This window comes from Tachyglossus aculeatus, chromosome 11 (assembly GCF_015852505.1).
Source record: "Tachyglossus aculeatus isolate mTacAcu1 chromosome 11, mTacAcu1.pri, whole genome shotgun sequence".
Lineage (NCBI taxonomy): Eukaryota > Metazoa > Chordata > Mammalia > Monotremata > Tachyglossidae > Tachyglossus > Tachyglossus aculeatus.
Genome location: NC_052076.1, coordinates 11169562 through 11186247, shown reverse-complemented (window position 1 = coordinate 11186247; position 16686 = coordinate 11169562). Strand labels below are relative to the sequence as shown.

The 16686-nt window shown below is 47.2% G+C and overlaps 1 protein-coding gene across 4 annotated transcripts in view; it reads left to right on the top strand.

The window, feature by feature from the left end:
• The window catches only part of APLP2 (amyloid beta precursor like protein 2), an 83433-nt gene that overhangs the window by 34194 nt on the left and 32553 nt on the right, over positions 1-16686 (top strand). For all 4 annotated transcript variants that reach the window (XM_038754590.1, XM_038754588.1, XM_038754591.1 and 1 more), the window contains exons 2-3: positions 12874-13047; positions 13949-14078. In XM_038754590.1, coding sequence (XP_038610518.1) covers positions 12874-13047; positions 13949-14078 — 304 coding nt within the window. The remainder of the gene's footprint in view (positions 1-12873; positions 13048-13948; positions 14079-16686) is intronic.

Below are 16686 nucleotides of genomic sequence, written 5' to 3'. Positions count from 1 at the left end.
TCAAATTGACCTGAAGCATATTTTTTACCAACTTGGGCTATTGTCCTTCAGCTGCTGAACTTAGCTTATGTAGAGCAGGAAAGTATGGTGGAAAGTCTCAATTGAACAGGCTGAATTGTTGTGGCATATAGGAGGTGCCGGGCTAGGAGAGCAACTAACAGCAATTTGTCTTCAAAGCTCTGAAACGACTGCAATCTCCATAGATCACAAGAGGACCCGTTTAAGTGCCAAAAGCTCAAGCATTAATTTTCTTTCATGGAGGCTTCCAGGTTCACATGACATCAGAAGTGCTGACTTCACACTGAAATCCCATTTGAAATGCGTTAGATCCGGGTACAGATTGATTTGTGTATTGATGTAATGGGTCACACCACCCCCTAGCTAGGATAAGGGTCAGAGATTCATTAGAGAATTTCCAAAGTTAGGGGATGGAAGCAATGCAGAGAATGCCCCCCCCCCCCCCCCCCCCGCCCCGCCCCGGGGCCAAAACCAACTAGGTCTGGGGTGGGGAAGGGAAGTGGGGAGATGTTTTGATCAGATGATTCCTCGACATGGCCCATAGAGACTTTTGATGCTTCAGACGATAGCTACTTGAGAGCCTCTCATGACCACAGAGATTAATCTCTCTGAACTCCAAAGTGAATCACTGCAGTGGATTTGCTGTCTGGACTGGTTCCAAATGGTAGACTTTTCCTCCGTGGTAACCGATATGTAGATAAGCTGCTTCTTCCTGCCTCTCCACCCCCTGGTATTTTAGCTTCTCTTTGGGTGGGCGTGGGGGTGGGGGGATAATTGCTGACCATCTCAGCACAAAGATCAAATGCACTTACTAGTGCTGCATTGACCTCAGTGGTTGGCCCACAAACTGAACATTTATATTATTGGAACACTCTGTGGTCATTAAGCCAGCAACCAGAATGTGGAACGCGTGACACTGCCATTGGCTCTCCTCTATAGCCGGCCTTCCCTGAAACGGTCAGTGAGTTTATGCCTGCAGAGAAGACAAGTACTACTACTACTAATAATTATGGTATTAAGTACTTACTATATGTAAACACTGTACTAATAATGCGCGGGGGGTGGGGGGGGAGATAGAGGATAACCAGGTTGGACTCAGGCCCTGTCTCACATGAGGTTCAGAGTCTAATCAATCTGTGGTATTTCTTGAGCCCTTTTCGTGTGCTGAGCAATGTATTAAGCGTTTTGGAGAGTACAACAGAGTGGTGGGGCATGCTCCCTGCCTGCTATGAACTTACAATCTCCAGTTTTAGTAGGAAGGAAAACAGTTGTTGAAGTCCCATTTTACAGATGAGGAAACTGAGGCCTAGATAAATGGTGACTTGCCCAAGGTCATTTAGCAGGCAAGTGGTGGAGCTGGGATTAGAACCCAGGTCCTTTGGCTCTCTGACCTGTGCTCTTTCCACTAGGCCACGCTCCTTTTTTTTTTTTTTTTTTTTTTTTTTTTTTGGTCAACAAGAAAAAGAGAAGCAGCAGTGGGTAGAGCTTAACCTGGGAGTCAGAAGGACCTGGGTTTTAAATCCCAGTTCTGCCACTTGTCTGCTGTGTGACCTTAGACAAGTCACTTTACTTCTCTCCGCCTCGGTTCCCTCCTTAGTAAAATGGGGATTAAGACTGTGAGCCCCATGTGGGACATGGACTGTGTACAGCCTGATTAACTTGTATCCACCCCAGCACTTACTATGGGTCAGGCACTGTACTAAGGGCTTAACGGATACCTTTAAAAAAAAAAAAAAGGTGGTAAACATTCACCTCTATCTTGAACCTGTGGAAACAAGAATGAAAAGCCCCACGTTGGGCGGGGACTGAATCCAATCTAAGTATCCAGAATTTTTACCTTGGTGCTTGGCTCAGATTAGCACAGAGCGACAGCTCGATAAATACCACTATTAATAAAGCTGTTCCTGCTCTGAACATCAAAAACATGTAAGGTTCTGGGTAGGAAACCAAGGCTGTTTGGGAGTCTTTCCAGCTAGAATTGAGAGTTTACTCTGACAAGCAACTGGGTGGCAATACACCGACTAACTGGCTTTGCTCTCTCACTTGTCACACATTTTTTTTTATAGTATTTAAATGCTTACTGTGTGTCAAACACTGTTCTAAGCAGTGAGGTAGGTACAAGTTAATTAGGTCGGACACATTCCACGTGGGGCTCACAGTCTAAGTATCTCCATTTTACAGCTGAGGAAACTGAGGCCCAGAGAAATGAAATGACTTGCCCAAGGTCACACAGCAAGCAGTTGGCAGAGCTGGGACTAGAACCCATGTCCTTCTGACTCTCAGGACCTGTGCTCTCTCCACTAGGCCACGCTGCTTCTTGTCAATTCCTGCTATGCAGGGTGAGCTGATACGCAGGAAGATGGGCAGAGGCCTGAGTTCCACTATAGATGGAAGTGGTGAAGTACAGGAACAGACTTTTCAGTGCCCTTCTGGCCCCATCCCCCCGACCCCCAGTCAAGCCCTTTTCCCCTCCCAGCCTACTCAAGTCTGTCTCGGTACCCATATTTTCCCACCTCTGTCTCGTTCCTTGAAATGATCGAAACATGCCTACAGTAAACTTGGTGCTCTTGGATTTGCTCCCTTTTTTCCCCAACTCTTCCTCTGTCCCATGTGAACATGTGCTTTTTTTTTTCATTTAATGTCTGTCTCCCTCTTTAGGCTGTAAACTGATTGTGGGCAGGGAATTGGTCTGCCAACTCGGTTACATTGCAAACTCCCAAGTGTTTAGTCCAGTGCTCTGCACACAGTAAGTGTAGACTGTGAGCCTTATGTTCCTTGTCTTTGTCTTGTCTTCCCTTGTCTTTGTCTTCCCTCCCAAACCCTGCCCTCTCCCTGACTTTCCCATCACTGTTGACGGCACTACCATCCTTCCCGTCTCACAAGCCTGCAACCTTGGTGTCACCCTCGACTCCTCTCTCTCGTTCACCCCTCACATCCAAGCCGTCACCAAAACCTGCCAGTCTCAGCTCCGCAACATTGCCAAGATCCGCCCTTTCCTCTCCATCCAAACCGCTACCCTGCTTGTTCAAGCTCTCATCCTATCCCGTCTGGACTGCTGCATCAGCCTCCTCTCTGATCCCCCATCCTCGTGTCTCCCCACTTCAGCCCATACTTCACACTGCTGTCCGGATTGTCTTTGTCCAGAAACGCTCTGGGCATGTTACTCCCCTCCTCAAAAATCTCCAGTGGCTACCAATCAACCTATGCATCAGGCAGAAACTCCTCACCCTCTGCTTCAAGGCTCTCCATCACCTCATCCCCTCCTACCTCACCACCCTTCTCTCCTTCTGCAGCCCAGCCCGCACCCTCCGCTCCTCTGCCGCTAATCTCCTCACCGTGCCTCGTTCTTGCCTGTCCCACCGTTGACCCCCGGCCCATGTCATCCCCCTGGCCTGGAATGCCCTTCCTCCCCACATCCTCCAAGCTAGCTCTCTTCCTCCCTTCAAGGCCCTACTGAGAGTTCACCTCCTCCAGGAGGCCTTCCCAGACTGAGCCCCCTCCTTCCTCCCCCCTTCCTCCCCCTCTCCATCCCCCCTGCCTTACCTCCTTCCCTTCCCCACAGCACCTGTATATATGTATATATGTTTGTACATATTTATTACTCTATTTTACTTGTACATATCTATTCTATTTTATTTTGTTATTATGTTTGGTTTTGTTCTCTGTCTCCCCCTTCTAGACTGTGAGCCCACTGTTGGGTAGGGACCGTCTCTATGTGTTGCCAACTTGTACTTCCCAAGCGCTTAGTATAGTGCTCTGCACACAGTAAGCGCTCAATAAATACGATTGATTGAGCCTGTTGTTGGGTAGGGATCATCTCTTTATGTTGCCAACTTGTACTTCCCAAGTGCTTGGTACAGTGCTCTGCACACAGTAAGCGCTCAGTAAATACAGTTGAATGAATGCTTAATAAATACAATTGATTGAGGCTGAAGGTGAGGGTTTGTCTCTTACATCATGCCTTCAGATTTCCAGAGCAGTCCTCCTGTGGAGCTCTGAGCACTTCACAAGCCAGATCTTGTTTATCCTCAGGGCCCCTGGGAGGGAGCAGTGAGAGGGGGTGGGGCAGTTGGGATTTTTCCTGTTGCACAGATGGAGCAGCTTTGGCAGAGAGGGCTGGTCAGCCAGTTGAGTGGAAGAACGGGTTAGAAACCCAGTCACCTGATTCCCCCAGTCCACTGTTTTCTGTTACACCCTGCTTGCCATCAGAGGTTGTCCTGATGCCCACTAACTTCCTTTAGTGATTCACATTCCTTTGACTTCTCTCCTCTTCCGCAGCCGGGGCATCCCCATCGCAGCGGGGGCATCCCCATCGGCTCTTTGGCTGACTGGTTGTACTAATTAATATATGGTGTGAAAATGCCCAGTGCCAGCATGCCAACACTACCTGAACAGTTAAACAGCCTTTTTTCTTTTTAAAACATGGTATTTAAGCCCTTACAGTGTGCCAGTTACTGAAGTAGGTACAAGCTAACTAGGTTGGACACAGTCCCTGTCCCACATGGGGCTCCCAGTCTTAATCCCCATTTTACAGATGAGGCAACTGAGGCACAGATAAGTGAAGCGACCTGCCCAAGGTCACACAGGAAATGTGACAGATTAGAACCCAGGTACTTCTGACTCCCAGGCCCGTGCTCTCTCTCCACTAGGCCACGTTGCAGCTCCTTGATGTTGGTCCTATGATAGGATGCTGGGAATTTGAGCCCTAGAAAGCATCATACAGCCGTCTCCCAAGCTCTTAGTACATGCTCTGCACTCAATAAGTATGACTGTAGGAGTGTTGGTTTAGGGGGAGTGGGGTGGGGAGAGTTGGTGGGGTTTTTTTATGGTCTTAAATGCTCACTATATGTCAGGCACTGTACAAAGTGCTGGAAAGTTGGGACTTCACATTTTTTCTCTGAAAGAGGGCTGAGAGGGGAGTGTGAGCTGTGGAGGGAGAGAAGAAGCCAGGTCAGGAAAATAGGACTTGCCTTACACATCACTGCCTGGCCGACTCCTGCTGACAGACCACATTTTACACAATACAGCTCTCCTGTTAGATGCCAGAGGTGAACACGTTCAGTGTGTCCTTCCAGGCATTTCATCTAGGTCCGGGAGACTTCTGCAATCCTTGTCTTGTCAAATTTCTCTGGTCTAGCCTGCACCACTGTCTGTTTTTTGATTCAAAAAAAGCAATGGAGGTCTTTGGTATTGGTCTAGTGCATTATAAGCAGCTGAAATTTCCTCAAGTATGAATTTAGGTCTCCTGATTTTATGTGAAATCAGGACTTGGTGGGGAGGGGGAGTGGAAAACCCAGCAGTTGTAGGACTGGGATTTTTCTCTTGCTTCCTGATAGCAACTCTAAGTCTTTCTTCTCTGCAGCACCTGCTTCCTCCCCTCCTTCCTCTAATTCCCACCCTGTGGCTCCATGTGAAAGGCAGGGTGGCTGGCGGAAGGAAGGGGATGGGGGTCCTGGGGCTTTGTGTTGTCCTTTCCTGATCTCCCTCAACAGCCACCTCCAAAGGAAAGACTGTTTCCGCAGGAGGGGAGATGCAGGCATGGGGAGAGGAAATGTGGCCGCCCCGAAATGTGAAATGAGTGTGTCTCGAAATGAGCGTGTCTCGGTTGGCAGGGAGTGAGGAAATTAAAGGGCATCAGGAACCATTGGGCATTTTGTGTGCAAGTACAAAATTTACTAGATGCTGTAGTAAGAGTTATTCAAAAGGTGTTTCCGATCCAGAATCATAATATTAGTATTTAGTAAGCGCTTATTATGTACTGAGCTTACTGTGCTAAGCTCTGGGGTATGTACAAGGTAATAAGGTTGGACACAGTCTCCATCTTTCAAGGGACTTGTGGGCAGGGAACATATTTACCAACTCTGTTATATAGTACTTTACCAAGAGCTTAGTACAATGCTGTGCACAAAGTAAGCACCCAATAAATGCAATTGATTGGGACTCTCAGTCTAAGTAGGAGGGGGAAAAAGGTATTACCCCTTACCCCCCTTTTATAGATGAATAAACGGGGGCCCAGAGAAGTTAATCGACTTGCCCGGGATCACATAGCAGGCAGACGGCAGAGCTGGGATTAGAACCCATGGCCTCTGACTCCCTGGCTCATGTTGTTTCCACTAGACCACACTGCTTCTCCTCAGTACGGGCCTCAGCTTGGTCCAGGTGAACAGGAAGGATGAGGGAGATGGATTCTCAGGGTCCCCCATCCATCCTGCCTGGGTTAGATGCAAGCTAATCAGGTTGGACACATGGGGTTCACAATCTTCATCCTTGTTTTTCACATGAGGAAATTGGGACACAGAAGTGAAGTGATTTGCTCAAGGTGACACTGTAGACAAGTGGCAGATTAGAATCCAGGGCCTTTTGACTCCGAGGCCCGCGTTCTATCAAGATGACCATGCTGGTTCTCTAACTTGATTCTGGGGGCTGTGTTCTCCCGCCTCAGGCCACCCAGAGGCCACTATCATGGGGCAAACTGAAACGCCCCATCATGGAAGCAGTGGCTCCTGTGTGGAGCCAGCCTGGGGATGACCTTCCTCTGAATCTGCCAAAGGGACCAGTGAGCCGGCCACTTCAGCCTCCTCTCCCTTCCCCCACCATGCCCTGTTCCCCTGGACAGGGAGGACCAGGTGTGGGAGGGTGTGCTGGAGAGGAGAGAAGAGTGAGAGAGGGGTTAGAGAGACACCAAGCCTGTGTTGATTTCCCCTTATCCCATAAATAACAGCTATAAGTAGGAAAGGAGGGGACAGCCTTATGCAAGCCCTGAGAAATATTCATTTGGGGAAACGGTCTCCACTAACAAGCTTTCCTCCAACAGATTGTCATCTTTGGGGGCATCTAAGCGTAGGGCAGGCACAATAGGTTTTCAAAGTCCTCTGATGTCATAGAGTCTGAATTTCTCCAGATTAAACCAGTGATGATTCCACATTCCTATATTCACTTTTAGGAAAAGGAATGACTTTCCAAATTCGGCACCTCAGGCCAGTAGTGTGTCCTGAGGGTGTCGATGATATCTCGGTTCAGGACTGTAAAAGTGCAGTCACTGTTGCTAGGGCCATGACCTTGTATTTTTTTTTTTTTGTTCCCCCTCATATTTGTCCCTTCCCCCAGTACATTGGAGTCCAGTGATAAAAGCAAGAGTAGAGCCTTTTCCTCTCTGTTTAGCGAACCCAACTCTCATTGCTGCATAGCGTAATCATAAAAACCACAACGTGAAAGCATCAGTCACCTTGTGCAGCAGGAGTCGTTCCCCTCAGGATGGACATTATTTTTTATAACATGCCTGAGACTCAGTGGTCTGCGACTCTTGCCAGCACCCTGGCTGTTTGGCGCGTGATTTCTGATCTCGTTGATACATGTACGAGACGCCATCCCCGTCCCTTTTGTGTCTGGATTTACTTGTTTGTCCATTTAACAGCGAGGTGCTCATTTGGAAACGTTCCTCTGGTCTTCTACACTTCCAGGCCCGCGTCTTCATCTTTCACAAGGTTTCAGGAAACACACCCCTTTCCCTTCATTATAGTGCCCTGGTTAGGCCTGGGTTGGTCATCTAGCAGATACATAACCCTGAGGAACTCAAATGGGAAACATTATAGACTAGTGGGTTGAGGGCAGGCCTGGGAGTCAGAAGGACTCAAGTTCTGATCCTGGCTCCACCACTTGACTGCTGTGTGACCGTGGGCAAGTTACTTGTCTTCTTTGTGCCTCAACTACGTCATCTGTAAAATGGGGATTTAAGACTGTGAGCCCCATGTGGGACATGGCCCATGTCCAACCCGATTAGTTTGTAACTACCTCAGCATTTAGTACAGTGCCTGGCACATAAAAGTGCTTCTCAAATATCATTAAAAAAATATGCTGAGTGAAGTTTTACTGTTTGAGTGTTGATTGATCTGCATATAGCCACACATGCAGAAATCAGTCAATCAGTCATATTTACGGAGCACTTATAGAGGGCAGAGCACTGCACTAAGTGGTCGGGAGAGTACAGTATAACAGAGTTGGATAGACATGTTCCCTGCCCACAAGGAGCTTACAGTCTAGAGGGGCAGAAAGCCTTTGTTTGGCTATCTACTGGTCCATACACCCCCCACCATTGTCAATAGGCCTAATTTTTCCTTTTCAATTTGTGACCATCCAGATGTTACAGATGGTGCCACTTCCCCTTCATTTCTTCTTTGACTTGGCCCGTTGGGCACACTGGACTTTCTAAACATGCCTTCCCCAATTTCATTTATTCACGGTCCCATTTTTCTCTCAGTGAATACAGTTTTCCACCATTTGTCCCCGGCACTAATTCTCATCATTAAATTTGAACTGGTTTCTGCCTTAAGGCATTCGACAGAAATGGGCCGTGCAGATCTCTGAAAATAAATCTCAAGTGAGGTCATGTGTTGTCACAGATTGGCATAGAAGAGCCTGCGAGACTCAGATCTGAGTCGCAGTGAAAGAGAAGAGACAGGGAGAGATATGGTGGGAAAGAATGCTGCATGGCTTAATGACAAGAGCACAGGCCTGGGAGTTAGAGACTTGGGTTCTAATCCCAGATCTGCCACTTGTCTTGTGTGACCATGGGCAAGTCACTTAACTTCTCCGTGCCTCAGTTTCCTCATCTGTAAAATAGGGATTAAGACCATAAGTCCCATGTGGGACAGGGACTGTGTCCAACCTGATGATCTTGTTTCTACCCCAGCACTTAGTGCCTGGCACATAGTAAATGCCTGACAAATACCACAATTATTATTATTAATGTTATTATCATTTTTCTCAACTTTAAAGTGAGGTTTCAATCCCTGTCTCTCTCCTGCTTAGATTGTGAGCCTCGTGGGGTGGAGACTGTGTCTGACATGATTACTTTGTATCTACCCCAGTGCTTAGAACAGTATTGGACACACAGTAGACACTTAACAAGTACCACAGTTGAAATATTAATCATCCAGGGGTATTTATTGAGTGTTTACTATGTGCGGAGCCCTGTACTAAGCGCTTGGGAGGGTATAGAATAAGCGGATCCATTCCCTACCCGTTATCAAACCTGAGGGAAGAATGGCTATTTGAGCTAGGAATAGCAGTTTGAGGAAGGGCTTTGGCTCCCAGTCAGGACTTGAAGATTTAAAATGCAAGGCAGTGGCACTTTGGTGATATTTCAATCAGAAGAGTGAAGTGTTCTGCACACAGTAAGCGCTCAATAAATATGAATGAATGAATGGACCATTGAGAGAAACAAGCATATGACCTAGGAATCCTGAGGGAACGTCTCCTCCCCCAAGGAAAGACTTTCCTCCTCCCCTGGGCCCCCTGGGAGGAAAAGAGGCACCCCAAAAACATTCACCTTGCTGAAACCTGTGAATGAAGACCCTTATTGCTGTCAAGGGCCTGAAGCTCCACAGGGAGGATCCCCTCAATCAATCAGTGCTATTTGTTGAGCACTTAACTATGTGTCAAGCACTAGAACAGTATAGTAAGCGCTTAATAAATGCTGTCATTATTATACCAAGCACTTGGGAGATGACAATACAACAGAGTGAGTAAGACACTTTTAGGGCCTTTTAGTGGCTGGGAAACTGTGGCAATCCACCCCCTTAACAGGGTTAGGAGAGAACATTGTTTGCTCTGTTTCTCACTCTCCCCTACTTCAAAACCTTATTGAAGGCACATCTCCTGCAAGAGGCCTTCCCTTACTAAGGCCTCCTTTCCTCATCTCCCACTGCCTTCTGCATCATCCTGATGTGCTCCCTTTATTCATTAATAATAATAATAATGATGATGGCATTTATTAAGCACTTAATATGTGCAAAGCACTGTCCTAAGTATTGGGGAGGTTACAAGGTGATCAGGTTGTCCCACGGTGGGCGCACAGTCTTCATCCCCATTTTTACAGATGAGGTAACTGAGGCACAGAAAAGTGAAGTGACTTGCCCAGTGTCATACAGCTGGCAATTGGCAGAGCTGGGATTTGAACCCATGACCTTTGACTCCAAAGCCCGTGCTCTTTCCACTGAGCCTCACTGCTTCTCTGCTTCTCTGCTTCATTCCTCCTTCCAGCCCCACAGCATTTATGTACGTATCTGTAATTTATATTAATGTCTGTCTCCTCCTCTAGACTGTAAGCTCGTTGTGGACAGGGAACATGTCCGTTTATGATTGTATTGTAGTCTGCCAAGAACTTAGTATGGTGCCGTGCTCACAGTAAGTGCTCAAATATGAATGACAGCCTCAGTAAATTCCTGAGCACTTCCTTTCAATCTGCATTCACACATTGGAGTACTTGATGATTGCCAGGCACCATTCTAGAAGCTAAAGACATGGTCCCTGCCCTTAAAGGGCTTCCAGTTGAATCTTAACCAGCTTGCTTGTTACCTCTCACTGTTTCTCCAGGTGGCTTGTGTAGTACAGTAACAACAGGCACTTAATACAGTGCTCTGCACACAGTAAGCACTTAGTAAATGCTATCTATAGTCTGGTTAGTACCTTGGGAGAAAGACAAATGCCCACTGATAAGTTTTTGGTGCTCTCCAATTTTTTTGTATGGCCAAGTTCAGTGTAGGCTTCTTGTTTCGATAGCCATAAGTCTGTTAATTTGTTTCTCTGGAATGGTTTGAAGTGGGGTTTAGATTTTTGTGACTTGAATATCAAGCTCCAGATGTTCAGTGTAAGATACCATACTTTCTTCCATTTAGATGGCAGAACAGGAAGGTTTGGATCTAAAATTCCAACCAAGGTTGCTTCGTTAAGGCTGCCTTAATTAGTGTCTCCAGTTGGTCACTGGGGACTCTGAGTACTGAATTGAGGAGCTAACTGGGAAATAAATTGGGGAATTAGGAAGGCTGTGTTACCTGTTTTGTGGTCTGGGTAACTTTTGAGAGTGGGAAAAGGCAGGAAGTCCAGGGTACTAAGGGGCTGGGAATCGATCAATTGTATTGATTGAGTGCTTATTGTGTTTGGAGCTCTTTACTAAGCGCTTGGGAGAGGACAAGATAAGTCCCCCTTTTCCTCAGCTCCCCATCCCTTCCACTCCTTTTGCTCTCACCCCCCACCCCGCCCCACAGCACTTCAGTATATATGTACATATCTATAATTCTGTTTTTATTGATGCCTGTTTGTTTTGATGTCTGTTTCCCCCCTTCTAGACTCTAAACCCGGTGTGGGCAGGGATTTTCTTTATTTCTGAATTGTACTTTCCAAGCGCTTAGTACAGTGCTCTGCACACAGTAAGTGCTCAATAAATGAATGAATGAATGACAGTATAATAGGGTTGGTAGACACATCCCCTGATGTGATTTCTTGGACCCCCCCCGCCCTTCCCCCTTCATATCTGGCAGTCCACCATTCTCCCCACCTTCAAAACCTTTCTAAAATCCTATCTCCTCCAAGAGGACTAAGCCCTTTATTTCCCCTATGTGGCCTCCCTTCTATGTGGACTATGCATTTGGCTGTGTACCCCTTAAGCACTTCATTCATTCATTTATTCATTCAGTCGTATTTATTGAGTGCTTACTGTGTGCAGAGCACTGTACTAAGCGCTTGGGAAGTACAAGGTGGCAACATATGGAGATGGTACCTACGCAACAACTGGCTCACAGTCTAGAGGTGGGAGACAGACAACAAAACAAAACGTGGACAGGTGTCAAGTCATCAGAATAAATAGAAGTAAAGCTAGATGCACATCATTAACAAAATAAATAGAATAGTAAATATGTACAAGTAAAATAGAGTAATAAATCTGTACAAACATACAGGTGCTGTGAGAGAGCTAGCTTGGCGGATGTGCGGAGGGAGGGCATTCCAGGCCAGGGGGAGGTCGTGGGCCGGGGATAGACAGCGGGACAGGCAAGAACAAGGCACAGTGAGGAGGTTAGCGGCAGAGGAGCGGAGGGTGCAGGCTGGGCTGTAGAAGGAAAGAAGGGAGGTGAGGTAGGAGGGGACGAGGTGATGGAGAGCCTTGAAACCGAGAGTGAGGAGTCTTTGCCTGATGCGTAGGTTGACTGGTAGCCACTGGAGATTTTTGAGTAGGGGAGTAACATGCCCAGAGTCTTTCTGCACAAAGACGATCCGGGCAGCAGCGTGAAGTACAGATTGAAGTGGGGAGAGACAGGAGGATGGGAGATCAGAGAGGAGGCTGATGCAGTAATCCAGTCGGGATAGGATGAGAGATTGAACGAGCAGGGTAGCGGTTTGAATGGAGAGGAAAGGGTGGATCTTGGCGATGTTGCGGAGGTGAGACCAGCAGGTTTTGGTGACGGATTGGATGTGGGGGTGAACGAGAGAGCGGAGTTGAGGATGACACCAAGGTTGCGGTCTTGTGAGACGGGAAGGATGGTAGTGCTGTCAACAGTGATGGAAAAGTCAGGGAGAGGACATGTTTCAAGCACTTGAACCCTCACCCCAACCCCAAGGTACTTATGTAAGTACACGTATATTCTATTACTTCCCCTATCGTAATTTATTTTATTGTTTTTTTGATCCTGGGAGTCTCTCCAGCTCCTTTTGGGCAGGGAATGTGTCTGCTAACTCTGTTGTATTGTACTTTTCCAAGTACTTAATACAGTGCTCTTCGCACAGTAAGAGCTCAATAAATGCCATTGATTGTTTGCCAGCAGGGCAGTGGTTGAATTCTAAACCTCAAGTCACTTGAATTTTCCTAGTTTTAGAGAGTCGGTACTTGGCAGACTCTGGAATTGATCCAGGTTAAGAAGTTAGCCTGCGTGCCCCATGTGGGACAGGGACTGTGTCTGACCTGATTAACTTGTAGCTACCCCAGCATTTAGACCGGTGCTTGATAGAGTAAGCATTTAACAAATATTGTAACAAGCAATAATAATAAACAAGCTTGCCCCTCTACTTTTCTCTTCCTTGCAGGCCCTCGCAGCTAATGCTGGAACGGGATTTGCCGTGGCCGAGCCTCAGGTTGCCATGTTCTGTGGTAGGTTGAATATGCATGTGAACATCCAGACCGGGAAATGGGAACCAGACACTTCTGGAACCAAGAGTTGCTTTAGAACGAAAGAAGAAGTTCTCCAGTATTGTCAGGAGGTAAGGTCATCAGTGGGTTGGTTTTGATTTGGACATGGAAGTTCCCCTGAGGTTTCTTGCTACCTTTTCTCTTGTGACGTGTATGTGGCTAGGGGGCCCAAATGGTTTCACTGCAGAAACTGTTAGTATGGCTAACGATGCCCCTCTCTCTCACCCTTTATCAAGCTCTGGTGATGGTTCCTCAGTCCCCTGTCTGCCATCCCTAAGGGCTAGCAGGATCCACCTGCTGGGGGCAGGGAATTCCATTTGGGGAGTCGGGAGTTTCCTGGACCCTCCGAGAGTTTGGCTAGGAGCCTGGCGACCCTGAGTGTGAGCCCAGGCTGGGACCACTACTGCCATAAGGGTTCTCCTGGTTGATGTGGGAGTGGGCTAACTGACAAAGGGAATGGGGTTAGTTGTCCCAGCCCCTCAACTCAGTTCTGCTTAGTCGAGATCAGAACCAACTGTGAACTTAGGAAAACCCTGCTGTTCAGTTCAGGACCTGGTCTAGAAAAAAAGACTCCTTAGGTGTTCGGACTTCTCACCAAAACCTGTGTACTGGGGTAGGGAAGGAGGAGAAAATGAGAAAGCCAGACCACTGTCGTGGGTGTGGTTATTTCAGAACAGTTGCTGTCTCAGAAACCTTTTAGTTCAGGAAATTATAGGCCTGCCTGTCAGAGGTTGAAGTGGAACAAAAATTTAATGGATTTGTTTTGAGCTACAAGACTGTTGTATTTTTATTCAAGCCCTCCAATAAAAAGACTGTTTGCCTTTGTGCTTTTCCTGCAGTTCTTTGGTCTGTCTCCCTGTCTGTTTCCCTGTCTCCTGTTCTTTCAACTGAGGTGCTTCTGGATAGGCTTGGTACAGGCCTGTTGGACTTTGTGCCATTGGCCCTTGTGTTTGCTTTTGTTTCTGTTGGCAGATGTATCCAGAGCTTCAGATCACCAATGTGGTGGAAGCCAACCAGCCAGTCAGCATTGACAACTGGTGCAAGAAGGGCAAGAAGCAGTGCAAGGGCCACTCTCTTATCGTCATGCCCTTCAAGTGCCTGGGTAAGGACACTTGAACTCCACAGCTGGCTCCCATTTGAGCACCCCCTGACTCCCCCCAACCTGGTACTGAAGTCCTGGTTATCTTGGTAGGGTCAGAGCAGCCCCATTCTTTGGCAAGACATAGACTGCGTGGGTTATGGGGAGCCGTTTTTGTTCACCAATTCAACTAACTGCCTTCTGGCTTTTTTCGGGCACCACCCGTAGCCCTGCAGTTTTTTGCTGCCGTCATAGCAATCCCAAAATTCGTTGCTTGAGAGGCTTGGTAGGGCACAGCTGAATAGTGTTAAGGCTGAATAATAATAATGACAATAGTAATAAAATATGTTATGCATTTATTACATGCCCAACCCTGTACTAACTGCTGTGGTAGATTCAAGGTAATCAGGTTGGATATAGTCCCTGTTCCAGTTGGGGCTCACAGTCTAAGAAGGGTGGGAGTAGGATTTCATCCCCATTTTTCAAATGAGGAAACTGAGGCATAGATAAGTTAGCGACTAGCCCCAGGTCCGCTGACTCCCAGGCCACTGCTCTTTCATTGTCAAACTGTGCGCAGCCCGTCTTGATTGAGTCATCACATGCAACAAGCTTAGAATATTTCAGAAAAAGCTTTGACCGTGGAAGTATGGGATGGTACAATAGTGTATGAACGACTGAATTATCTGTGCCAGGCAGGGAAAGCGCAGAGGATGGTTAGCCCTAAAGATATGATGTAGCCCTTAATATTTTTAGATTGTGAGCCCCCTCCCCAAGGACCAGGCACTGTCTAATTCCCACCCATGTATTCTTCCCTAGCATTTAATACTGTGATTTACAAATAGTAAGCAGAAACAGAGGGGCCTAGTGGCAAGAGCATGGGCACAGGAGTCAAAGAACCTGAGTTCTAATCCTGACTCCTCCACTTGTCTACTCTGTGACCTTGGGCAAGTCACTTAACTTCCCTGTGCCTGTTTCCTCAACTGTAAAATGGGAATTCAGTCCTCTGTGACAGGGACTCTTTCCAACCTGATTGATTTGTATCTACTCCAGTGCTTGGAACAGTGCTTGACACATCGTAAGCATTTAACAAATACATTTTAATCAATCAGTGGTATTTATTGAGCATTTACTCTGTGCAGAGCACTGTACTAAGCACTTGGGAGAGTACAGTACAACAAAGATGGTAGACACGTTCCCTGCTCACACCAAGCCAACAATCTAGAGGAAAAACTGTTTTCTCCCAAGACTCAACATGGAAGCCAGTTATCCCAGCTCAGTGTGTCCAAGAACACCCCTTCCTCTGCCCCCAGTTTCTCCTGATTTGTCCTTTAACCATCCACTCCAACAGTGCTCTTGGACTTCCTGTCCTTTCTGGCTTCCCACTGGCACTAGCTAGACTGCCAGGTCTGCTGCCACCTATGCATTGCTGAGGCACCAACCCCATCGTCTGCCCAAGTCCCTGACACGCCCTTAGTTTCCCGCCCTCCCTGGTTTGGAAAAGCAGGAGGAATGTGTTTGTCTACATTTTTGATTAATAGTCTAGCCTAGACCATCCATCCTAGGTTTGACTTCTATTGTGCAGTCAGTGGTGTTTATTGAGCATTTACTGTGTGCAGAGTGCCGTACGAAGTTTTTATGCAGCTCAACTCACTACTCCTCACACTCCACCATGAAGTAGTAAAATTAAGGACCTACCCTGTACTAGTAATAATAATGATGATGATGGTGATATTTGTTAAGGGCTTACTATGTGCCGAGCACTGTTCTAAGCTCTGGATAATAATAACTGTGGTATCAAGTGTTTACTCTGTACCCAACACTATACTAAGCACTGGGGTGGATACAAGACAATCAGGTCAGACACAGTCCCTGTCCCACACAGGGTTTACAGTCTTAGTAGGAGGGAGCACGGGTATTTCATCTGTTTTACAGAGTACTCTGGAGTACTGAAGTCAAATCTTGCTTAAGATCACACAGCAAGTAAATGGGGGAGCTGCGATGATCAGTCAGTCAATTAGCCGAATTTAAGTACTTACCTTGTTCAGAGCATTGTACAAAGTACTTGGGAGAACCCAGGTCCTCTGACTCCCAGGCCCCTGCTATTTCTACTAGGCTCCTCATCTCCCCCTTCCCCCCCTAAAAAAGAAAGTTTATCCAGAGCTGAGCTACTTTGGGAAGAAAAGGAGCTCTGGGCTAATTCTTCCAATGCCAACACTTGACAAACTCTGACTCGAGGCAGGGGAGTTTGTTTGAAATCAGTAGAACCGAAATTGTGTTTGATCAGAGCAGTTTTCTCTCCGGGCGGTCACAGCTCCCCCACCCCGCAGCCACACCTTTCATCGAGTCCGTGGCAGATCATCAGGCGCTTCCCACTCCTCCTGCTTTCCTCCAACAAATTTGTGCCAACATCTGTAGAGGGGATATAATCACCTAAGAGCCATTTCGCCTCTTGCAGCTTTGCGATTGGCTTCAGAAGCTGCACCTGGAGAGACTTGTCTAGGCTGAAGTAGGCAGAGGATGGCTTTGAGGACTGTGAACCCTCAGCCTGAAGAGGGCCAGGGACTTGTACAGTTAACACCCTTTTAATAAGACAACTCTTCGTCCTTGACGCCACACCAGAACAATGACGCTC